The sequence below is a fragment of the Nymphalis io genome, chromosome 30 (assembly GCF_905147045.1).
Source record: "Nymphalis io chromosome 30, ilAglIoxx1.1, whole genome shotgun sequence".
In the NCBI taxonomy this organism is placed as follows: Eukaryota; Metazoa; Arthropoda; class Insecta; order Lepidoptera; family Nymphalidae; genus Nymphalis; species Nymphalis io.
This window is the reverse complement of record NC_065917.1, coordinates 6,545,748-6,571,750: the sequence shown is the minus strand read 5'-3', so window position 1 is coordinate 6,571,750 and position 26,003 is coordinate 6,545,748. Positions and strand designations below refer to the sequence as shown.

At 32.9% G+C, this 26,003-nt stretch overlaps 3 protein-coding genes across 6 annotated transcripts in view; 2 read left to right on the top strand and 1 right to left on the bottom strand.

Annotated features, from left to right (window-relative positions):
* Positions 1 to 572: 572 nt before the first annotated feature.
* On the bottom strand, positions 573 to 7,001 carry LOC126779940 (myb-like protein F). Of its 2 annotated transcripts, XM_050504152.1 has the most exons (3): positions 6,873 to 7,001; positions 6,183 to 6,377; positions 573 to 4,920 (listed from the first exon to the last, which is right to left on the bottom strand). In XM_050504152.1, the coding sequence occupies exons 2-3, from the start codon at positions 6,364 to 6,366 to the stop codon at positions 3,218 to 3,220; spliced, it is 1,887 nt and encodes a 628-aa protein (XP_050360109.1). In that variant the 5' UTR covers positions 6,367 to 6,377; positions 6,873 to 7,001; the 3' UTR covers positions 573 to 3,217. The 2 variants fall into 2 exon arrangements, with proteins under 2 accessions (XP_050360109.1, XP_050360110.1); XM_050504153.1 differs by lacking the exon at positions 6,873 to 7,001 and having other exon boundaries at positions 573 to 4,911; positions 6,161 to 6,300.
* Positions 7,002 to 8,267: 1,266 nt separating this feature from the next.
* LOC126779913 (uncharacterized) lies at positions 8,268 to 18,188 on the top strand. 3 transcript variants are annotated; one of them, XR_007670418.1, is made up of 5 exons: positions 8,268 to 8,391; positions 10,966 to 11,153; positions 12,622 to 13,415; positions 14,749 to 16,521; positions 16,612 to 18,188. XR_007670418.1 is itself a non-coding variant. In XM_050504098.1 (4 exons), exons 2-4 carry the CDS (start codon positions 10,970 to 10,972, stop codon positions 16,120 to 16,122), a joined length of 2,352 nt encoding a protein of 783 aa, XP_050360055.1. In that variant the 5' UTR covers positions 8,268 to 8,391; positions 10,966 to 10,969; the 3' UTR covers positions 16,123 to 18,188. The 3 variants fall into 3 exon arrangements, 2 of the variants coding, with proteins under 2 accessions (XP_050360055.1, XP_050360056.1); XM_050504098.1 differs by having other exon boundaries at positions 14,749 to 18,188; XM_050504099.1 differs by lacking the exon at positions 16,612 to 18,188 and having other exon boundaries at positions 12,622 to 13,284; positions 14,749 to 14,865.
* Positions 18,189 to 23,600: 5,412 nt separating this feature from the next.
* Positions 23,601 to 26,003, top strand: part of LOC126779912 (bromodomain-containing protein 8-like) — a 32,149-nt gene continuing 29,746 nt past the window's right edge. Inside the window, exon 1 of the mRNA XM_050504096.1 lies at positions 23,601 to 23,872. Within this exon, the coding sequence (XP_050360053.1) occupies positions 23,688 to 23,872 (185 nt within the window). The 5' untranslated portion in view covers positions 23,601 to 23,687. The remainder of the gene's footprint in view (positions 23,873 to 26,003) is intronic.

Below are 26,003 nucleotides of genomic sequence, written 5' to 3'. Positions count from 1 at the left end.
AGATGGTCCAGTGGTGAGATTAGGTTAATTTTAACCGAATTTTGCGATTTTAAATCGTTATTTCGTCTGCTTGATTTGTGTTTATAATTAATTTCATGTTTAACTGGATGGAAAACACCGTGAGGATACGTGTCGGTTGAAAGTCACATGTGTATTCCACCAACCTGCATTAGGGCAGCGTGGTGGAAGAAGCCTCAAACCTTTTTTCTCAAAAGTAAGAGCGACTTAGTAAGTAAGATCGAATGGGAGGGAAATTTGCAAACTGATTTATTTAGTCGAGTGAAATAATTCTGATATAAGAAATTTCTAGTTAACTACAGCTCAACTTTGATGAAGTATTATTTATCGTTTCAAAATCAAACGGTTCAGGAACTATGTGATCAATTACACATTAATTAAAAAAAAAAACTCAAAATCGTACCCTTTAGGATGCCTATTCTCACAAACTTACTAAAAACTTTCTCCGTTCTGCTTAAAAACGATTTCAAGAACTAAATATAAAAGAATAACTCAATTTAATCAACTTTTCTTTTTTAATGGATTGAGGGGTTAATTGATTGAAAGAAAAAAAATTGTATGAAAAATGTTTATATAAAAAATATAATTTACATGACGACAAAAACTGTCTTATTTTACGAAGAGTATTTATAAATTTATTTTTTAGTAAATTTCAAACAAAGGAGAATGTCCTAAAGTGGTTCAAATATCCACCACTAACGAGACCTATGTTGACTTTAGCCTACTAAACGTAGAGTAACTTTTACTATGAGACAAAAAAAAAAATAAGCTGTCAGTAAAAAGTTAAAACTGTATCACAAATTATAATAGTTTAGCGTTTTTTGCTTCATTATTTATTTAAGTCAATTTTAATTGTGCGCGAAATCTACTCCTAGTTATGATTCATCGATAACCCCGCGCAAATGAAAGATAACATTTCTATCCCTTTCGTACTTAGCAAATAATGCGCCAGAGCACTAACGCAATCGGTTTTTATCTGAATATCTAGAGTACCAGGTACTTGAAACACGGGTTGTTTTCCTTTTTCCGGGTCTTTGATCAAAATCAATTTCAGCGAAAACCTAACACGGGACATAAAGCGGCAAAGTACTTGTTGCCGTTTGCTCAATTGGCCGACAGCGTCACCGTGCGGGCGGTTTGTCATAAAATGCGTATATATTAACGATATTTTTCGCATAAACATATACAAATACATGACTTTTCATTCAGTTATAACTTTATGCTGACAGCATATTTTGTATTGCGGTCTGGTTATAATGACTCACTATTTACTAACTATGACTTAGGTCTCGTTAGTGGTGGATATTTGAACCAAGATTAATACATTTTTGGTCACTATCCTTTCATAATTAAATAACGATAAAATTCATTACATTAAACCTAGACATAGCAATCTAAATATAAGTAGGTATAGAAAAAATAGCACATGGTCAATGAATTTTACTTAAAATATATCCAGCTTAAAACATATTTTTATGTTAGTAGTTTACATATTACATTTAGCATCCTAAAGTGAAACTGATTTTATAATCCTCTCCATACACTTGACGCCTCCCCAGGGGGTACGTACCCCCTCTGGTTGAGACTCCTGGTCTATTTTAAAAGAGTAATTCACGGGTCTGAACTCCCTAATCGTGCCGAATTGCCATTGCATCAGATTATGAGTACTAATGTCTATGTGGCATCTGCAGCCATATAAGGAAGCCATTAGATCAGGAGTTCCGAACCAGGGGGCATGTATTTGGGGGTGAATTCGTTAGCATTTTTAAGTTACCTAAATAATTTAACTTTTTTTTTACTAATTTTGAATTTAAAAAAAATTTAAATAGTGGGTTTATTGTAATGAAAAATGTGTGGGAGAAAAATCAAAATATATTTTATGGCATGCTCAACAGAAGAAAGGTTGGGAAACCCCCCAGTATACAACGAGACAATTACACAGCAATGCTTCAATTATTCAGTATGGCAAAAGCTTAAAATCTTTTAATATTCGGTTAAAGAGGCATTATGATTTAAGAAATTATCAAATTGAATTGTTGCTATATTTGAAATAAATTTCTGGTTTTAATAATTGAAAATAAAAAACACTTCTAAATAGTATGTATGTTGCAGTCAAAAGGTATGGTATGTTGTTTTGACTAAGAACGCTAGTTGAAATATTAGGTCCTTACGTATGAAATTAACGTTTTGTCGTACTGACCACTTTGATCTGAAATATCTCCTCTTTGGTTAAGAATTCCAAATTCAAATTTATAAATTAATTTAGCTGGTTAAAAGCATTTGCGTTTTGAAAACAGTCATTCATTTGTTTTTTTCTCATTATTTTTTTTCTGTGGCGTCGCTTATTACCGCACAATGGAAAACATGAAATATCGGTATATTTACAAGGAAAAAATTCAACTCCGATGCGGCAGTCCAAACCGCCTTCAAAGAGTTTATTGATTCTCGCCCTCATGGATTTTTTAGTAAAGGGATCAATGAACTACTTATGAGATGGTAAAAGTGCATAGAAAATAACGGTGTATACTTTGATTAATTTAACATATTTTACAAAATAAAATTGACTTTATATTCCTCCCGTACAAAACGTCAATTTCATATGTAAGGACCTTATATTAACCGAAAATTTGCAGTTAAAAGTCCTTTAAACCAGTGATTTTAAGACAAAACTAATTTTGACTGATTTCGGTAGTTTAAACTACATACTTAGATTGGTTTAGAAGAGTTTTTACTGCAACCCATTTGACACCATTTCAATGAGCTCCAACACAATACCATCCTACTGATACCAGATAAAGCAGCATCAGGTCACAGTTTATTACTGGTGATAGAGCTTTGTGCAAGCTCGTCTGGGTAGGTACCCACTCATCAGATATTCTACCGCAAAACAGCAGTACTTGGTATTGTTGTGTTCCGGTTTGAAGGGTGAGTGAGCCAGTGTAATTACAGTCACAAGGGACATAACATCTTAGTTCCCTAGGTTGGTGACGCATTGGTGATGTAAGCGATGGTTGACATTTCTTACAATGCCAATGTCTATGGACGTTGGTGACCGCTTACCATCAGGTGGCCCATATGCTCGTCCGCCTTCCTATTCTATAAAAAAATAAATGGTCCCATCAAGAAATATGAAGATAGAGAGCCGATGAGACAGATGAACTTCAATTAGCTGATCAGATTTACATTGGAGTTTAAAATTTCATAACGCATTCATTTTACCCAGCTGCCGTTTATATTTCTCTTGCCTTGTTATGTGTTTGATGTCCTCGCAGTGTAGTAATTCAAATTCCTTCTTAAATTTTACATCACAAACTTTACATGTCGTTACATTGTTTTCTAATATCAAGAAATGATCACTTATCAATGCCTTATAACTATTAATGTGTTCTTTGCTAAGTAAGTGAGTTATAATGTCTACTTCACCATAGAAATTAATTTTACATACCATGCAATATGGTGTATTGCATTTAATTATCAAGTGATAATATATATCGAATGGTAACATATTGTTTATTATAAAACCATCATTTTTTTCATTTTCTGTATTAAATTTTTCACATAATTCGTTCCACAAGAACAAACAGACAGAATGGTCGTTGATTTCATTGTTGTTGCAGATTTTACACAATTTGTTTTCATTTTCTCGATCCATTTCTTTTAATTTATTTTTTTCTTTATCATTTTCCATCCCATTTTTCCGCGTTATTCCTGTCTCGAAATCTTCAGCGGGCTTTTCAGAAGTCTCTTCAACTGTTATATCTCTACTGTCTACGAAAAAAGATAACGAGTTGGTGCTTCTATTTTTTTCATTTGTATCTTTCTTGGTTTTAACTTTTTTCATTTTGCTATTTTCTTTCTTGACAACTTCAGGGGTCTTTTTAATGTCTTCTACCTTTATATCGTCTCCGAAAAAAGAAATGAAATCATCAATTCCATTTTTATCTTTTTCTTTTAAGATTTCTACGATATCTTCATTGGTTTCTTTATTATTTTTCGTTTTAACTTTTTTTGGTTTGCCTGTTTTGATAACTTCAGGGATATTTTTAGTAACTTCTCCAGTGCTAACATTGTCGACAGTAGACAATGAAATGGGACTTTGGCAGTTTATTTGATTTTTCTCACCTTTAGAAAATAAATCTTGAGAGATTCCTGCATTAATTTTCGTTTTAGTTTTTTTCTTTTTAGTATCTGATTTCATAGCTTTAGGACTATTATTAGAAGCATCTTCTAATGTTGTTTTATCTTCAATCATTTCATCTTTATTTTTATCTTCAACACTGTTAGAAACATTTATAGGAAGCATCTTAGAAGTGGTTTCTTTGTTTTTAATAATTGTGTTAACATTTGGACTAATTGTCCTATCGCTATTATTATCTTTCTTGTTTCTATCAGATAAATCACTATCGCATTCTTTAAATATCGAACCCGAATCTGTTTCGCTTTTAAAACTGACTGAATCTATACTGTTATCTAAATTATCATTTGTACCTTTTGATTTTTTCACTTCATTATCATTGAATCGGTTAAAATTATTTGTTTTTTTATCTAAAAGTACATCATAGTCTTCACAATTATTATTATCTGTGTATAAAAGATAGAAATCATTTAAAAACTTATTTACTATCAATGAGTTTTTGTGGGCGATTGATTTTTCATGATTTATTTGATCTTTTAGTTTTATAACAGCGACGCAAGTTGGACAGAAGTGTAGCGATGGATACATTTCATCGTTACAGAAGTTGTTATGATGAATAGATTTCTTTATTCTTTCAACGGCTGTATCTGCTATTTTCATATTTATTAAATGTTTGAAACTATCATGGTGTTGTTTCAAAAATGGTACAGGCACATCGATATTGCATATGTGACACGGAATATATTGTATTTCATCTTCTGGATTATCTAAAATCAAATAAGTTGTATTGTATTGTTACATACCCCATTCGCACAATGTAAATGAAAGTTATATCATTTTTCTATAAAAAAATTGGATGTTTAAGTGATTAGATTCATCACCTATACTACGGAACGCCAATAATAGTATTGTTTGAAGATAAAGTGAGCTAGTGTAACAACAGACTCAAGAGACTTAACATCTTAGTTCCTAAGGTCAGTGACAATGTAATAGATCATACGTATTTCTTACAGCAATGTCTATGGCTGTTGGTGATGATTTACCATCAAGTGGCCTGTCTGTCCACCTATATAAAATATATAAACATTCTTCATAATTATGTTAACATTTCTTAAGTTGTCTAAGTGTGATTCAATAGTATTTTGAATGTTAGTTTGAAGGTTGTGTGATACAGTATAATTAAAGGTACAAGGGACATAATATTTTAGTTCCCAAGGTTCGTGGCACATTGGCAATGTAAGCTATAGTTAACAGTTCTTACAATGCCTGTCTATGGGCGTTGGTGACCACTTACCATCAGGTGGCCCATATGCTCATCGGCCTACCTATATTATATAAAAAAAAACATATTATAATGTGGTTCAGTATTTATAAAATTATCATGAGAGTAGCCAGGTAACAAAACGGATATGAAGAGCTGATGCCAAACTCAAATAATGAAATTATTAAATCTTAATTCAATCAATTACATTAAAATTATACACAAGAAGAAAAACCTCTTATGAATTTTCCATTTGTAACTGTCCTACCATCCTTGGATAAAATTTATAAATCTATGCTGTAGCAATAAACAATAGTCACAATCACAATTTTATTAATTGTAGTTACAAAATAGTAATTTTTTAATTGGGGTGTTTATTGTCAGTGCTAGATGTAAAAAAAATAGCATATTTTCTTGGGTCAAGCTTGCTTCATACTAAATTTCATCAAAATCTGTTCAGTGGGTCTGTAAAAACGAAACAGACTTTCAAATTTATAATATTATTATAGATACTTCTGTATATGCATATGTCACTGAACTCCAAAAGGTCCAGCATTTTGTGGTGTTGATGAATTGTAAATGATATTGTGTGTTTGAGTGGGACCAACTGGACCCCAAAGGTGGCCCTGGGATTTTGATCCAGTACGATGGCAAGTCAAGCAGCTAGTAACATATGGATTTTAATATTTGACTATAGTGCTGTCGGTATATACTGCTTATATTTAAAATATATCCTATTTATACACAAAATAGTTACATTCAACTTACCATCAATTTTTGTATCAATATTTTTAATTTCAAATTCATAGTAGTCATTGTTTCTCATGTTGAGATTATTTCTTGTCCAAAGAGGTGCTACATCATCAAATTTAGATTGATAATTGATTGGTAAAAAACCAATGTCAACAGCGTCTAATGATATTATATACTTCTGATATTTTTCCTTTGCCATTATTCATACAACTAAAAAAAAAAGTCATATAGTCTTTTTTTGAAGAAATTAGAAATACTTTGGTTTTATTTGAGAGATTTAGAAAAATGGCTTAGTTAGTTATAATAGTCTCATAAAATTTATGACTCATAGAGAGGTAAAATAACTGTGATCAATAATTTTTAGTTGATATATTTATAATAATGAAGAGTATCGGCAATTTGTCTCCCTGTTTTGTCAATCACTTAGTCAATCGCCACGTCTAAAGTTTATTTTAAAAACAAAGGGATTTAGGCGTTAAGATTTTTTAGCTTTTACTTTAAAAGTTTTTGTTTATCTAATAAAAAACAAAATCCTCTGTTATTGATGTTATTTGTTGCCTTAAAACATTAAGTTAATATCATATTAAAGGTACTTTTAAATACTTAAGAGATAACATTCATTGTATTGTTGAAACATAAATATATAAACAATCAAAGTTTCTTCCTATAATTAAAAAAATACCATGTATAATTGAATATACTTACACTGTATACTCTCACAGTTTCAGTACTAATTAATATGTATATTTTATTTTAATTAAGCGAACTCTTAGAAAATTTCAAGTACAATTCTATCTTTCGCAAATTTTTAACTTTGTTGTTTAATACAGTACACTTAAGTTAGTGATTAGTAACGTACTTTGGATGTGATTGTGATTTATGAATTCACTAAAACATCGATACGATTCAAAATCGATTTTATTTGCTCAGTGAATAATCGGTAAAAATCAAATCACACTGCGAATGCGTTGCAAATCAAAACATGAGATGACCTCAAAGAAAAAAACATGTATTAATTATAATTTTATAATATATATCTAAAAATATATATCTAATATTGTAAACAGGTAGAATATGATTTCTTGCAAGTTTGTTTGTAACGGATAAACTCAAAACCAACTCCACCGATTTTGAAAAATCTTTCACCTACAGATAGCTACATTGTCAGCTAGTAACATAGGCTATATTTTTTTTTTTTTAATTAATTCCTACGAAAATTCCAATAATGTAACCTAAGGTATCATTTTTTTCCTATAAAAGTCATTATTTGGAGTGCGCTGCAAAAACTGTTGATGATGCATATAATAACATATTACCTGCTTATAGCTCACATTATTACCTATAAAAAGTCCGTGTAGCTATATATAAACTATTATAGGTAAGTCACAATAACTGGTTTTCGTTCAAATTTATCAATAAAAGCACGATTAAAAATGTCTTAATTAAGACGGATGATTTAGCGATTTTAATGATTTAGTGTAATAAAAAAAAAGCGTTTGAAACTGAATTTATAAAGTATAGGCAAATATAGATTTTTATTACCTTGCATTCTTTACTTCACGGTGTTTGTTTACGTACAGCAATAAATACATATGACGCTGAAACATGATTAAGTAAAATTGCGATAAACATTACAAAATGAAAGAATATTTTACAAAATTTCTATAACAATCAAATTAAAAATCTATCTATTTTATTCTATTTTTATTAGGTTGAAACAACATTTAACATATTATTTGATTTCTACGTTTAAAATTAATAAATTTTTAAGTCGATACAAAAAAGGAAATATTTTTTTCTTGTAAATAGAAATTATTTTTTATATAAAAATAAATGGAGTAATTTAAATATTACATAAGAATTGTCTAAAGCAATCATTTCTTGAATGGGACAACCACGCTTAAAAGAAAATAATATTCCCATCAAAAATCGGTTCATTAAAATGTCGAATGAAGTCGATTTTATCACACATTTGGTACAACTCTATTTGGTGAAATGGGGAATAACCATTTTACATTAATAGATGACGTATAATCGAATATAGATAAATATCGCTATTTTTTATCAAAGAGAATAATATAGTAGGTATGCAGGTATATACGCTGTGTATGTTTTGTTACTTGAAGAGTACTTGTATAAGCTATCGTATAGTTTAGAATTATATATGTATGAGTATAAGATAACGAACAGTTTTAAAACTTTTTTAAAGTGATATTTCATTGAGGTATGTGTTTTTATGATATTCAATTAATGGTGCTATTAATACTTAGACTAACTAACTTACTATTATAATAATATATATATTGTTGTTGATAGTTTTTTATTGTTGTTATAATGGAGAGTGAAATTATAATGTACTTATTTAATATATCTTTTCTCTATATATACATAAAATTAATAAAAATAGGTAAAAAATATGTTTTTGAGTTATTTCATTGTTCTTTAGAATAATTAATAATAGTGTTGAAGACGAGGTCTCCTTGTCTCTTATATAAAATGCACACATGAAGGGTTATGTGGTTGGTTCCCATTTAGCTCTTGCAAATTTATTTTAATATAAACAGATATTATTATACAAATATGATTTATCCAGTGCAAGAGCATATCATTCCACACACATGGCAAATAATATGATTATTCAATTATTTAAGTTATTACATGCTTCCAACAATGTCTAAGCTACTTGCATAATATTAAAACATGACCTTTGAATAAGAAATATTTATTAATTCACATAAAATTCTACTGGTGGTAGAGCTTTGTGAAAGCTTGTCTGGCTAGGTATCACCCACTCATCAGATATTCTACTGCAAAACAGAAGTACTTGGTATTGTTGTGTTCCGGTTTGTAGGGTGAGTGAGCCAGTGTAATTACAGGCACAAGGGACATAACATCTTAGTTCCCAAGGTGCCACATTGGCAATGTAGGGGATGGTTAACATTTCTTACAATGCTCTTGTTTATGGGTATTGGTGACCACTTACCAACTGGTGGCCCAGATATTCGTCTGCCTACCAATAATATAAAAAAAAAACTATCATATTGAACAATGTTAATTTATTAAATTAACAGTTATAAGATTGTCCAGTTGTGCATGTGCTAGTCTTATTAAAATTCTATTATAATTTTTTATTTGTTATATTTCTCTCAGACTTCTTATGTACTCTTGCTGAAATTTTGTCTTTAATTTATATTATGGTTTATTTTAATGTGCATAAATTTTTTCATTACACACCAACACAATCTATGTTTTAGGATTATGAATTGATTGGAATATGGTATTAATAAATATAAGCTGACTTCTTCATTTTTTTGAATTTATGCCAGTTGACTTCCTTGAGGGGGTTTTATTTGTCTTCATGGAGTTCTATATTCCTTTGTCTGTCTATTATCAGTATATTGTAGATCACTATAGGTGGTTTCTTCACCAGGGTTCCAAATTTAAATTTCAACAATAATATTATTCAAAACATATACATTTATAGTCTATTCCAATAAAAAAAATAAACAACTTTGACCTTCAATTGATATGACATTTGAGTTCAACTAGTGATGAACAAATTACTGATTGAGCTGTTTAATAAATGAATGATAAAGTAAGGAAAATGTTTCATTGTTTTTCTATATTTTTATAGATATGTTATATGGTTTGTAGGTTAAATAAATATACAACCGTTGTTATAAAAATGATTTAATATGATTTCATTTCTGAGTTCTCAACTTACATTAAGAATTTGTTAAGGTCAGAAGTTTTATCATAGATACTGTAAAATTTTTTCACTTTCTGTTTTTCTTTATTTGAACGGTCAATGCACAGTAACCGTTTATCTTCATTTTGAAAGTTTAAGATTTTAAAGATTAGGCTGTGAAGGTCATTACTTCATCGATAAATGTTGTTTTAAATGTAGGCAATTATTATTGAAAATTTGGATGTGAAATTAAAGTTAAGGAATTAAGTAGTTATTACGAATAGTGATATTCAATATATTAACCAAGAATTGTTTGTAGTGCGTAATATAGTGGAGTTATCTGGAAATCGTTTGCTATATTAAAATATAAGATTTGTTTTTGTTACTCCTTCTGCGATGGGAATAGACTATATCTAGAACTTTTATAAAGCACAGTAAATAAGTCCATTACTATTCTAGCCTATACTATAGCCGGTTGGCGTGGTTGGTAGATATTTGCCTTTCACGCTCAAGGTTTTGGGTTTGATTCCCACACAGGGCAGACATTTGTGTGCATGAACATGTCTGATGATGAACATATCAGTTGTCTGGTTTCCATAGTACGAGATCTGCTTAGTTTGGGATCAGATGGCCATATATATATATATATGTATATATATACATACATATATATATATATAGGGAATGGGACATTATTTTCATTACTAGGAAAAGTTCTCAAAAATAAGGTTAAGTGGTTCTTTCACCTTATTGTTGCACTGTGGGTTGGTGGGTATACACACACATGGCAATATTTTCTTTCACCACAGAACATAACATCATTTACTTAGTGGGGAGGGGGAGGATGCGGTCAGCACTGGCGGGGGCCACATTTAACAAAAAAAATGTTTACCAATAATATGCAATATTATCAATGAATTGTATGAATATGTAGTTTATATATAAACAAAATGCAACTTTGACCCAAATCTTTTATAATCAATTCCAAATAAGAAGGCGGCAAATTTGGTATCCGCAGCGGGTGCTTAAGATGCAACGACACTGGTTTAATTAAAGTTGAGCTGACAGCTATGTCAGTGTTATACTAAATATATTTATATTATGTTGCAGAATAATGGAATCAAAAAACGATGTTTACGTGATATCGCTGGACGCGTTGGATATAAATCTATTGCCAACAAGTTACAATCACGCTCATGAGAAGGTCGTTCCGCTTTGGACTAAAAGCAACTTGGATTTGAGAAATAATGAATATTACGAATTTGTTATTAAAACAAACGAACATTTGCAACCAATGGGTAAGGTTCAAATTTTTTTTAATTAAAATGGCTGTATCCTGATTGACGGTGATGTACTATTTTGACGCGTGTATCCTTGAAATGTTATGATTATAATGGTCAATATCGCATATCACTCTCCGACATTTCATGACCGTTTTCGGCGATGAGTTTAAGAGTTTGTTCTTATAGTTAAAATATACTTTATGCAAGTAGGCTCTTGAGAGTATTTTTGTATGAGTTAAGAAGATTTTATTAAATTTAAAGCTACTGTCGGTTCGCAGTGTAAATTCTACCGACAAGAACCGGCAACAAACTTGGTAGTTACTTATTTCCGTTAATAAAGTTATATAAATTCAATTGTCATTAACAATTGAATTTATTATTATTAAGTCGGTTCCACACAGACTGAAAAATTAACGACACTATGTAATCCTTTGTCGAGAATACGACTTATTAGTCAAAGTTTTCTTAATATGCGATTTAAATTTATTATAAATGCGGAAGTAACTCTGTCTGTATTTCTGTCTGTTACGGCTAAACCACTGAACCGTATTTGATGAAATTTGGTATGAAGCAAGCTTGAATCCCAAGGAAGATCATAAAGATAATCTTTTCACATCTTTCCTCCACCCTAACCCGTAGGCAAAGCCGCGAGCGAAAACTTGTATTGTAAATTCGAAAGTTAGTTACCGATTTTGATGTGTCAGTGTAGCACAAAGGTGGTCCCGAATAATTGAATATATTATTCAACTGAGATAGTTCAGTAGTTAAATCAAGCTTTACCAAAACCAAACTCCACCGATTGCCTTTGCGCTTTGCCCAGCAGTGAAAAATTTACTGGTTACATTACTATAATATACTTCGCTAACGTTTTTTAGTTTTTTTTCTGACCTATTTAGATGGACGACCTTATGACCCCCCTGATGATAAGTGGTCACAACCGCTTATAGACATGACGCTGTAAGAAATATTAATGAATCCTTACATTGTCAATGCGTCACCAATCTTGAGAACTAAGATGTTATGTCCCATTACTGGTGGTAGGGCTTTGTGCAAGATCGTCTGGGTAGGTACCACCCACTCATCAGATATTCTACCGCAAAACAGCAATACTTGATATTGTTGTGTTCCGGTTTGAAGGGTGAGCGAGCCAGTGTAATTACAGGCACAAGGGACATAAAATCTTAGTTCCCAAGGTTGGTGGCGCATTGGATATGTAAGCGATGGTTGACATTTCTTACAATGCCAATGTCTAAGAGCGTTGGTGACCACTTACCATCAGGTGGCCCATATGCTCGTCCGCCTTCCTATTCTATAAAAAAAAAATAAAAAAATGTGCCTGTTCACACTTTCTTCAAACCGGAACCCAACAATACTAATTATATCTGTATGGCGGGAAAATATGGTGAGCGTGAGGTGTCTATCGGGGCTACAAAAGCCCTATCACCCAGTAAAGTTAACATAACTCCAAATTTATTGTCAACAGATAAAAAAAACATTGTGATCGAATCAGTAACATGTCATATTTGTGACTTGGATGTGCCAACAGTATATATGAACGAACATACGAAGAGTTTCAAACACAGATTCAATATAAAAATAGCAGATGTCGCTTTAAAGCGCCTCCAATTATACATGACAAGACATGACAGTACCGATTCAATAAATAACGAAAGAAATCCGTCCACGTATTATTGTCTCGAATGTTCCGTGATCGTTGATCGTCAAGATGAAATTTCTCACAAGAAATCAGTACCACATAAAAATTCAGTTGTATTCGAAAGGTTCTTGAGCGATTTCCTCCATTTGTATACGAATGACGATAAACTTGACGTAACAGATACGCAAGATATAAAAACGGACATAAAAGTTGAAACAGATAATGAATTTAAAGTCGTTACAAATTATTCACCAAAAACGTCAGCAAAACAATTAGATGATAAAGAAATTAAAAATGTTCAGCCGGTCACTACAGCTGATAACATAAAATGTAAAATAAATTTGAAAGATTATTTGACGTTGTTAAACAATAAGTTTAATACGAAACCGATGTTTTTCAAAGGAAACTGTGATTACGTCGAAATTGAAGCTATCGACGGCAGTGTAGTTAAAGTTTGTGAAGAAAATTTTCACGCGTTAAAGAAACTTGGTAAGAAATTCATCCAGTGTATGTTATGCAAATATATTTTCGATGTGACATCTTTTAATGAGCATATATTGAGCGATGGTCATACGAAGATGGTGAGCCTACCGTTGAAAGACAAGCATTGTATTCGAGAGGTAAGATTTTCAGGTTTTTTTTGACATAAAATAGGTAGAGGGACTTACAAATAGCCATATACCACTCGATGGTAGTCACCACCGAAAGAAACTGGCGCTGTAAGAAATATTAACCGTGCCTTACATCCCCAATGTGCCACCAACTTTGTGAGATGTTATGTCCCTTGTGCATACAGTTTCATTGACTCTCACCCTTCAAACCGAAACATAACACTACTGAGCTTTGCTGTTTGATGGTAGAATTTGTAATGAGTGGGTGAGGCCAGGTTTCACAAAGCCCTACCAAGTAAAGAACTTAAGGACTAAATGCCATCTTGATTTGATTTTTGTGAAAATTTCTCCAAATCTTGATTTGATATTTGTTAACAGAACACCCCTCATCACATACCCTTAAAACAGCACGTTTAAGCCGTTGTTCCTTAGCATATAGATGTGTTAGATGGTTGTTCCGTTTGGTCACGAGAATAAGGGTGAGTTCACCTATGCTCAGTGTTCACACATGTGCAGTATGTCTATTGCTGAGCTAGATATTTTCCGGTTAGAATGGCTGCCTAAGAGCACTATACTTTTCCAATACAGATAACAATTTCAACTAATTTCACAACGTGATATGGAAAAACTAAAATACGACTTTAAAATTAATAAACAAGTATTTTTTGTTGTCAGTAATTAAATAATTTTGAAATATTTAACACATCAAGGCCATTTATAAATGGTAAATAATATTTTAGAAAATTTTCCTGTTATTCATTCAACCTTGTGAGTAACAAAGGTAATTTGTATGTAGTTTTATTTATTTATTTAGGATCACCAACATGGCATACAGTAATAATTACAAATTAAAAGTTTACAAACTAATAAATCTAAGGGTAAAAGTTGCCATACTTAAGGTAACCACGACATGCAAAAATGACACTAAGCATCTTAAATAATAATGAAAGAAATAAAGTAAAAATAAATTTCTTAAATAAGGCTTACTGTCTCGTTGGTCCAATGGCTAAACATAAGGCCGCAGATCCCGATTCTGGGCTCAAACACCAGGCTGGTTCAGTAAAAAAATCTTAGGATTTCCTTGCGAAGATTCACATTGGTAGCTTAAGTATACAAGCACCTAAAGCCTGGTCCTGCGTTCAAGTCGTGAGGGGTACAGAGTGCATCTACGTTTATGCGAATGCTTGTGCATATGTACCGCACAATTGGCTAATCTTTCTTGATAGATAGAGGGGATAGAGAATGCATCTATCCATGGTTGTGCGAACGCTTGTGCACTGTAGTACGTACCGCGCAATTGTGTAGTATGTTTAATTTTCTTTCATATTTATTTTGTTTTCAGGTTACTGATTCGTGTAGACACTGTTTGGTATGTAATATGATCATTGAAAATAGCGATGTACACTTATTATGTAACACAGAACACCATGACAATTTGAAACTCTTATTAATAACCGATAAATTAAATGAAAGTGATGACAATTGCAACAAAAACGGCTATTTAAACGTAAAAGAAAAAAATATCGAACCAAATTTTTTGTACAGTGATTCTTTAAAAGGCAACACTCAAAATATATCGCGAGCAGATGATTTAATAGTTCCCTATAACGAAACTAATGTTAATAAAATAAACGATGCTAAAACAAACGACAGACCGAGTAATGATATACTCGGAAAACATTTTTGCTACGAATGCAACGTATCGATAAGTAAAAGGAAAATTAAAAAACACAAAAACACAATGAAACACATACTAAATACTATGTCTGATAAGCATTATTTACTCAAAATTGTAAACGTAAACGTATTTCAGTGTAAAATATGCGGAGTTGACGTCAAAAATCACTTTGTTGATATAGAAAAACACTTCAGCGATACGAAACACGTTTACAATTACAATAAGCTTTTAAATATAAACAATATGGAAATGAAAGATAAAATGACATTTTACTGTAGCAATTGTGACGCGTATATCTTGTTTAAAAACGAGTATTTACACATAGAATCGAAAGACCACAAACTTCTATCGAATATCGATGCAGAAGCAAAGATTGGTACGGTCGATGAAATAAATGAAACGGTTGGTGCAAACAATGTAACAGTTGATGCAAATGTCTGCAATACGGTCAAACCAGCTGCAAATGTTTGTAAAAATGTCGAACCATTAAAAAACGTTACTGGAATTATTGAACCAGTCACAAATAGTATAAATAAACCAAGTGAAAATAATCGGGTGGCTGTCGAACCAGACACAGAAAGTAAAGTTAAAATTGAACTGAAAGAAAAATCTGATCCAAATTACTATTATTGTCGCATTTGTAAAGTTAAAGTCCCCAATAATTGTAATAATATAAAAATGCACAACACGGGTAGACCTCATATGAAGAATTTGGAGAAATTAGGAATCGATGTAAAAAATGGAGAAAATATAAGTAATGAACCGGAACCAATACATCATCTATTAGCCAAAACTAAAACTATAGGCGTTCTCGTGTGTAAAATATGCAATGTGGAATTGTCTAAGAGTGATGCGAATATCAAAACGCACCTCGAAGGCGCCAGTCATATGGTTAAATATGAAACGTTTTTACAAGAAAATAGATTAATCGTTTCTACTGACAATATTTACTGTGCAGTGTGCTTCGATCATGTCGGTAATCAGTGTGAGATGTCGCACTGTAACAGTAAAAAACATATTTTAAGTTTAAAGGCGTAATTATATCGTAAATCTCACGACCCCGCGTGTATGCAATATACTTATAAAACTTAAATTAAAAGTTTAATAAAGCCCCGACACAATAACTACCCCCTCCCTCTTCATACCTCTTCAGTTTTTTAATACACAAATCAAATCCTTTCATTTGATACCCCACTTGGATATATTCTCTTACTATCGTTTACTCATCCCCTTTTCCATCCCCTATAACTATTAAACAGCTGAATCAATTTTCTTCAAACATAACCTAAAACACTTTCGACTTAGAAATCTTTCAAACTAAAGCAACTAAATGAAAATCGGTTCATCCGTTCGAGAGCTAAAAGAGCTCAAACAGAGATACAGACACACACGTCAGACTTACAACACCCCTCGTTTTGCGTCGGGGTTTAAAAAATGGTAAGTTTCCTATTCACGTCGCCATATATAGATGAACTTGCTACCGGTCCCGCACGGCTCTAAATAACATTTTTTTTTTACTATTAATAGGCCAGCGTTTGACCGTTGACTTGCCTGATGTTAAGCATCGGCACGGTCTAAGATGTAGCATGCTTGCCTATAAGAAACCTGTTCACTCTGGATTTGAAGACACCAACATTGTACCTATCGGAAAATACGGACTCAGGCAAAGCATTCCAAAGTTTCGCAGTGCGAATGATGAATGTAGTAGACTCAAAGCGCTTCGTACGTAGGCGTCGAAATTCCACTGTGAAAAACATTTATGTACATATATCGTAAAACATTTAAATATTGTTTTAACCATCGCCCGGTAGCAATGCCAAGATTAAGTCCTCAAGAATCACTCGAACCAAACCGTATGAAAATTCGTAGTATATAAGTGTATCGTGGACAGACGCGGCGATGAACTTTGTTTTGTAATATGTGATACGGTTGCGTTAATTATAAATAATATAATAATCGGATATATTTAAAAGAAATCTTTTTATTTTCTGACAATCTTTATAAAGTTAATATTAATTAATATTAAATTAATAATATAACTTAGTCAAATGATTACTTTAAAAAAAAAGTAAAAAAAAAAATACCAATTATACTTTTAATTTCTATAGCAAATATAAATTACGACCCACCATTATTTTCTGAATGGCCAGTACCGAAATTTTCTCGAACCATTCACTGATTTCATGATGAAATCACAAAGTCGTTCCTATTCATTTTATTTAAGTATGTATAATACTTCAATACGTGTGTGATATCACTGAACTACAAAAGGATTGAATAATTTTAGAAGAAAAAAAAAGATTGTCGTCGTTTGCGTGGATTCCCGGATGGTTTAAATTGGATGCTTGACGCGATCCATCTCCAGTTTTTTTTTTTAAGAAAATAATAAATTCAATAATATATTTCACACGTACGCAGTCAGGGCTAAAGCCGGTAATATTATAATGAAATGAACAATTCTATTTATTCATTTCGCTTGTTTCGGAAACGGCTCTAGCGATTGTGTTTATTTCTTATTTGTCTGCGCTTATTAGTCTAATTAAAGCGGGCTTCTAAAGCGCAAGCTACAATTAACGTGTGCGCCGTGGTTTTTTGTTTTGTGGTTGGCCCACATTGGCACTAGTGTTTGAAAGTCATGAAATGATAAAAAAGTATTAAAATATACGCGATAAATCCGTTCATAGTTGGTTAATTTTATTTGTAATAATCCCGAAACCTAAGAAGTCATTATCTAAATATTTTTATGTTTGTGGTCCGCGACACATTGGGCAACAAGCCCCCTATAAAAAAAAATTTGAGGGTCGCTGTTATATGGCCTTTTCCGAAACGCGCCTTGTCTTCTGGTATAAGTTTTGTTTATTGTTTCAATAGTTTTTAGGAATTGCAAGTAAACGTCACATTTATTATTTAATTATTTGTCGTCATCAAAGAATAGATTTTATTTTTTAAATATAGATTATAATTATGTAATTTATAAATTCAAACGAAGATGTTGCATAAAATGTGAACTTTTTTTTTAAATAAATATTGTTACGAGGATAAAGTATAATTTTTATGGAGCTTGTTTTGTTATCAATTGAAATAAATAAAGATAATTTAATATTTCTACTTATTTCATTTTAACCTTTATTATATTTCTTACGGTCAACGACGAATAGAACTACTACCGTCCATATACATTGAAATTGTAAGAAATGTTAACCATTTCTCACAAAGCCAAAGCGCCACCAACCTTGGGGACTAAGATGTTATTGATGATTAAATAAAAGTTACCAAGTGAAGTTCTATCATAATTGTACGAGGGTTTTTTTTTATATTTGCCGGGAGGGCAAATGACTCCACCTGATGGTAAGTGGTAGTAGAGTCCAAACGCGACGATGGCCAGTAAAGTCGGGAAGAATGTTCTGCACTAGCCGCCCCCGCCTTGCCGGCCCGCAAGATGCCTCTTCACGACTCGTTTCAAGGAACCCGTGTTGTAAGAGGAGAAGAACACGTGAGCTGGTAAGGAATTCCATTTTTTGGAAGTGCGACAAAGAACGGAGTTGAGGTTTTGTACGAATTAGATTAGCAAGAAGCTGAGTTTACTTGTAGTCCACCCTACGGTGGCGCCATCTGCACTGATTTTGAGTTTATATTTGTTTCTGTCAACCGTCATAAAGGCCTATTATCATTTAGTTTGGAGAAGTAATCTTATGTTGATGTTTTTACTACCAGTGCGAAAGGAGTTAGGGTAGGGTGGGATGCAAATCTAATTCATACAAAAACCCTCGTATAATTATGATAGAACTTCACATTGTAAGTTTGTTCAATCGTCATTATACTCTTGTTTTGTACTCTTCGATTAGCAAGAAGTTGAGTTTACTTGTAGATGTTAAGAGAAAGTATCAACAAGAACTTAAAAAGCTGTTTATTGATTCCACATTATAAAATTTAGTTCCATCAATCTATAAATTATCTATATTGATAAAAAATAATTATAAATTCTGAGTCTAGCGGTGCAGAGAGGCAACAGTGCCAGCGTCTTGAATACAATGCCACAGCACAATCTTTTAGACGGCGTGTTTCTGCTTTAAATTTGTAATGTGTATTTTGTACTTTTTATTTTAATTATAAATTTGAATTATTTTTCAGAACGCATCTAGCAAAACAATCACTCTGATTTTCAGAATCAAATATATTTCGATTGTAAAATTTACCAAATGTTTTATGATTACTCCAGCCTGTTATTTTTTTGATTAAATCTAAATTTAACCCCACTTTATATGTTCTAGAAGTACATGTGTGTCCTGTACTATGTGCTGTTAATACAGACACATCTATGCCACAAATACCAAGTTTCTTTGATCCAGCGGCTTAGAGTCTGAGAGGCTATTTAAAGGCTTTTTAAAGCTAATAAATAGATTGTGGTTCATTCGCAACGATTCAGTTAACTCAAGATAGCAAAGCTATGTTTAAGCAGGGCATATTGCAGGCCTTTCATGAAAGAACGGTATAGTTACTTCGGGCTGATTAGCTCCAAGACGGGACGTCTTTCTAAGGTCAGGAGTTTTAGTATTAATATGACTAGGAAAGAGTTCTATGTTGCTCACGTTAATCTTTGAAAGTGTCTGTACTTTATGAGCGTTTGAAGGCGCTAACAAAGTTACTAACTTTATAGATATTGACGATAAGGGTTTTTTTATGAACGCTGTCATGATAATATCCCGGCAACCAGGGTAACTTTGCGATGAACGTCTCGATTGCTGTAATGAGAAATGATCAGATTTTGACAAGGCGGAAATACTAAAGGCTCTTAGAAGATATCTAAATTGCGGGTACCATGGTTGCGTAGGCCATAAAGGTACCACCATTATACCTGTAGCATTGTCATTTAGCATTGTCATTTCTTTTTTTTCACGCCACAACAACTGTGCCTGCTGTACAAAACACAGGTACGGTCTTGCGTGGAATATTGCTCGCACCTTTGGGATGGCTCTGCTAAGTACCTACTTGAGGCCTTGGACCGGTTGCAGCGACGTGCCGTACGCATTATTGGCGACGTAAAGGTCACAAACACCCTTGAACCTTTACAATTGCGTCGTGAGATAGCAGCACTGAGCGCTTTCTATCGACTGTATCACGGCGAGTGCTCTGAGGAATTATAATTTCTCTCTATTTCCTGCTTCTCCCTTCCTTCTTAAGTCCACGCGAGCTAGTTCTCGATGTCACCGCCTAACTGTGACATCAATTCCATCGCGAATAAAGAAATTTGGCAACTCCTTTCTTTGTCGCACTTCCAAAAAATGGAATTCCTTACCAGCTCACGTGTTCCCCTCCTCTTACAACCCGGGTTCCTTCAAACGAGGCGTGAAGAGGCATCTTGCGGGCCGGCAAGGCGAAGGCGGCTAGTGCAGAACGTTTTTCCCGTCTATACTGGCCGTCGTCGCGTTTGGACTCTACTACCACTTACCATCAGGTGGAGTAGAGTCATTTGCCCTCCCGGCGAATATAAAAAAAAAATAAAAAAAATAATAACTTTTCTTAGTGCTTTCAGAATTAATGTAACGGGGAGGAAAGCTATTAAAGTAGAAGTTCGATCATAAGATCATAAAAGCATCTATAACCAATGCATCTGGGTCGCGGTGCCAAGATATATATTTTTTGCACTTTTTATTGATCCTACTTGCAAATATGTCTATATCCGGAAACTCAAAAACTTTCACTATATTTTGGTATGTATTATCAGAACGTTCCCACTCAATGTCTGGGTGGACACGTCTCGCACATCAGCAGACCTTATGTATGAAGCAAAAACAAATATATTTTGTTTTTAACTTCTGTGTTAAGCGTTGGTGCACTAATAAGCACGCAGTTTGCTGTTGCTAAATACGTGTTCAAAAGAACCTTACGCGCTTCCTTGGATAAGCCAGAGGTAGCTATAAGTTGAAGCCGTACAGCAAGATCAGATTGTATATTGTTGCTGTTAGATTTCGATTGAGATGAGTCATCGCCTAAAATTTCTAGTAGTTCATTCGAAGAAGAAGCGTAGCAGTGGCAGCGTTGGTTATGGGTTGTATTTCGGTGGCAGCAATCGTATACAGCTGCTGCTCGGTGTCAGTATTCGGAGACGGCTGGGGCTCAATATAGCTGCCCGTAGCTGCCAGTGGTACAGCGGTCTTGCTTGTTTGGATTGGCACGTCTGGAATGTAAATTCCATTGTAAGTGTGACGTGAAGTAATAACGTGATATTCCCAAAAAATGCCCGCATTTTATAATAGTAAAATGTTAAGGTGTTAATAGCAAAGTAGTAATCCCAATGAGTACTCGCATTGGTATTATTAACTTGAATTTTTTATACGCTTTATTAGTAAAGAAACAATCGCAATGATTGTCCACGACAACGTCGTAGGTAAGTGTTACCGGTAAGTGTGGTATTCCCAAAGAATACCCGCGTTACCACATACTAATTTAACCGTATTATAAATGTAAGAACGTTAAGGTCAGCAAGCAAAGTGATATCCCCCAGGGGTAACCGCATTGCCGTTATGGTGATCCACATAATTTTTGTGTATGAGATTCCCAGAGATTGCCCGCAACACGTTTACAAAAGTGGGTTTTATCATTCGCATTATATTATTTATCAAGAATTAAAAAAAATGATATGTGGGTAGTTAAAAAATTACCAATCCTCTATGGATAACGGCACTGGCGGCTGCATTGAGGGTTCTCTTAGTCCTTGCTCAACCGAAGAATCAGATGACGAGGAAGAACTTGAAGAGTCGAGTCTGATGTTGAAACCTGACGATCCTTTCTTCTCTGGACACGCATCAAAATTCGGGAACCTTTTTTCGCATTACATTCCAAGTTTGAGTACTATCTGGATTGCGCTTGCCCATTTTATATAACCTTTAGCAAAAAAGAAATGAGCGTCACCAAACAATTTTGAAGTGTGCAGTGGCGGAGCACTGAAATCTGAATGATGTAAGGCCGTTATGACGATTGACAGGAACAAAAAATAAATAAATCTCAAAATCAGTGCAGATGGCGCCACCGTCGGGTGAACTACAAGTAAACTCAACTTCTTGCTAATCTAAGAGTACAAAACACGAGTATAATCTCTTTTGTGCCTTCAGTCACACTACGTCACTTACCCTTAAACCCGGAACACAACAAAATTAAGTATTGCTGCTACGGAATGCAAAGGTGGCAGAATATTTGATGAGTGGGTGGTACCTACCCAGAAGGGCTTGTACAAAGTCGTACAACCATGATAAAACTACGCATTTTTGAATAATTTTAATTTAACTCTCAATGCTTACGTTAGGGGAGAAGGGGAAAATATTGATAGGTACTAAATTCTGATGATTATCTAAAAAAAATACCCGACCTAGCTGAACGCAGGAATTTTCATCAACAGTAATTCGATACAGTATTATAGTTAGGATATAACGTTATACATGAAACACTAGTTGTTTTATTTATTTGTAATAGCACACTTACAACATACATATAAAGCATTGAAAAAAATAATTATAAAACAATAATAGTATATCTAATATGCATGTCAATTGCAAGTATACATAGCACTTCCAGATTCAATCTAATCACATTCTTATTAATAGTAACGAAAAATCATCAGTAATTTTTAAAAATTACAAAATTAAATAATAAATAATGTCATTGCTATAATAAAAAATCAATCGGCGAAATCATAATTAAAAGTATTAATTAAAACTAATCATGCATTTTATAATAATTAAGTAACTTTTTTCTAAAGATTGAGGGAGATTCATAAAAAATGTCAATGTCCGGAATTGATTTTACGATATTGTTATATTTATTACACAACCGTACTAAGGGAGCTTGTTTACCAATATGAAACTTTACGCGAGAAGTATGAAATATTTTGTGGGTGTGAGTACTTATGTGTGCCCTAGACGCAACTGATATTATTCTCTCAATTAATTGTAGGAATTTAAGTTCTAATAATTCGTGCCTACTTCGAAGAGAAATATTAAATTTTGCCAAACGTTCTTAGTATAACTGTCTGTGTGAAAAATCCTTTTCACTAATGAATTGTACAAGAGTATTTTAATTTTTCCTGAAAAGCCTTGAGTGTTCCGCTTGTAGAAACCAAGATTTTGAGCAGCTTTAACAACTATGTTATCAACGTGAGTTACAAAGGTTAGACGCCCGTCAATAGTAATTCCTAAGTCTTTAATTTGGTATAACTTTTGTAATATTTTATTTTCAATTGAGTAACTAGAAACAAGCGGTTTTTTCTTACGGGTGGTTATTAATAGTACACACACACGGTGGTTTACGTAGTGCATGCCATTAAAGTGGATATAAATAGTCAAGTGAAATAATTTAAACATAACGATATATTAATCAAAATTGTATACAGTCTTCGATCAACAATTATGCAGTGCATAAAAATGGAAGGTGAAAAATACTAATTTAATTTTTTGCTGTGGACAACACTCACTTGAAGCTGTCAATTACAAAATGTATTTGTATCTATCAGCTCGTTATAATCTGTGACTGTTATTGTCTAATGTCATATTGCTAATGGTAAGCAATGTTTTTATTTTATTATTTACAAAGCTTAATCACTATTTAAAATGAGTTCGGTACAAGAACGCTTACAATTAAAACGGGTGCCACTGGATACATGGAATGTTCGAGAACAATTATGCCTCGCATCAGCTGTAGTGCGAAGCGGCGATCAAAACTGGATGTCAGTCTCGCGGGCTCTGAAAACTGTCGGCGAACCCAATAGACCGCCGGACTGGTATTCTCAAAAGAGGTGATATATCATGATCTTTAACTGGCAGACTACGAACTCTTGGTAAAAATACTGTCAAGTGGTCCACCTGTTAAGTAGTCACCACCGCCCATAGACATTGGTACTGTAAGAAAACCATCTCTTACATCGTCAATGGGCGCCAATAGGTTGGTGCCTTGGGAACTAAGATGTTATGTCGCTTATAACATTGGTTCACTCGCCCTTTAAATCCAGACCACAACAATACTAAGCATTGCTGCTATGGAACATATAAGCGTTAGAATATATAGTGAGTGGGTGGTGGTTATCTACCTACCTTCAAGTAAAAAATGTACAAGTACTTATCCGATAAACAATGTTTTTTTTTTTTAGTCATCATTAATTCCATAATTTATTGGGTTGTAAAATTCCTAGAAAAACATGACTCTTTGTAGCGAGAGATAATTTTTGTACATTACTTACGGCTAGCTATTTACAGTTTTACTTTTAAATATTGTTTAAATGAAACGAGTTATACAATGTTCTGTTCTTTGTTCGAATCTCAAATCTCACAGAAAGATACAAACCATCAGAAAAAAAAGATATAATTAATTGTGTAACTAAATATTACTTAATCAAAATTTACAAGGATTTATTATTAAAATACTAATGATGTAAGTGTCAAAATAAGGAATAAATGAACCATATATTGTTTTGTCAATATTAATTTTAATGCACAATATTTTTTTTTTTTTTTTTATAGAATAGGAAGGTGGACGAGCATATGGGCCACCTGATGGTAAGTGGTCACCAAACGCCCTTAGACATTTGCATTGTAAGAAATGTCAACCATCGCTTATAGCCAATGTGCCACCAACCTTGGGAACTAAGATTTTATGTCCCTTGTGCCTGTAATTACACTGGCTCACTCACCCTTCAAACCGGAACACAACAATATCAAGTATTGCTGTTTTGCGGTAGAATATCTGATGAGTGGGTGGTACCTACCCAGACGAGCTTGCACAAAGCCCTACCACCAGTTAGCTGGTAAGGTAAGTTCAAGTCTCAGTTATTAAACTTCTCATGTTATGAGTCTACATTATCTGTGACTTAGGTTTAAAGACATTTATTCTCTTCTTCTTCTGCCTCTCCACTACTGGAGAATGGCCGTCAGCTCAGCAAATTTTTTGCGGTCTCGCGCCAAGTAAAATAGTTTTTCCACGCTGGCGATCTTCATTCATTCGCAGATTCTTATTTATATTATATAAGACATATTATAGTCACTTACTTGAGAACAGAGGTTACATGGTGTGTACAATTAAATTCGCCATTCCATCTTAAGTAATAATTACGAAATTTACACAGTTACAAATTTAATTACAAATTGAACTAAAATAAATGAGATAAATAAAAATAAAACAAGAACAAGACAAAAATACAATAAAAAATAGGCTGATTAATTAATTAAGTTAAATAACAATAAATACAAAAAAGTTACAAAAACGTTTCCGCTGATTGTTCATGTATGTATATCCTTATATTAGGAATTAAAAAATAGTTTTTACCCACCTAACTCATTTTATTGTCAAAAGATGTTCATAATATAATTAGCTAGTTTTATTTTGAATGAGGTAAGTGAGTTTACATTTTTTATAAGTGAGGGTATTTACAATCGTACAAAAGTACAATTGTGCGCCTTCAAAAGTTATACTTTTTTTGCCGTAATTAGTTTCAGTTTTGGGTAAAACTGGTGCATCTAGATGTTTCTTTCATTTTTTTAAAGGATATGTCAGTATGTATAGCTTTGTTTAAGGTTTTTTCAATATAAACACATGTTTTATAAAGTTTATTTGTAGGTGTTAAAAATGGATAGTTAAAAATCATTTTTATAATTTTGTTTTGAGCAATTTTTATGTCTGACAATTTAGTTTTCGTAGCACCTCCCCGGATCTCAATTAAATACAATAAATGGGGTTTTACTAAAGCATTGTTGATTGTATGACGTAATTTGTAGGGAATACATGTGACTATGTTACGAAGTTGTCCAATTAGAGTCGAAATTTTTCTTTTTATGTGATCTATATGTACAGCCCATGTTAGCACTATCTATTTTGAGGCCAAGATAACTTTCACTGGTTTTTTGCTGTAAAGGTATATCATTAATCGTAAGAGG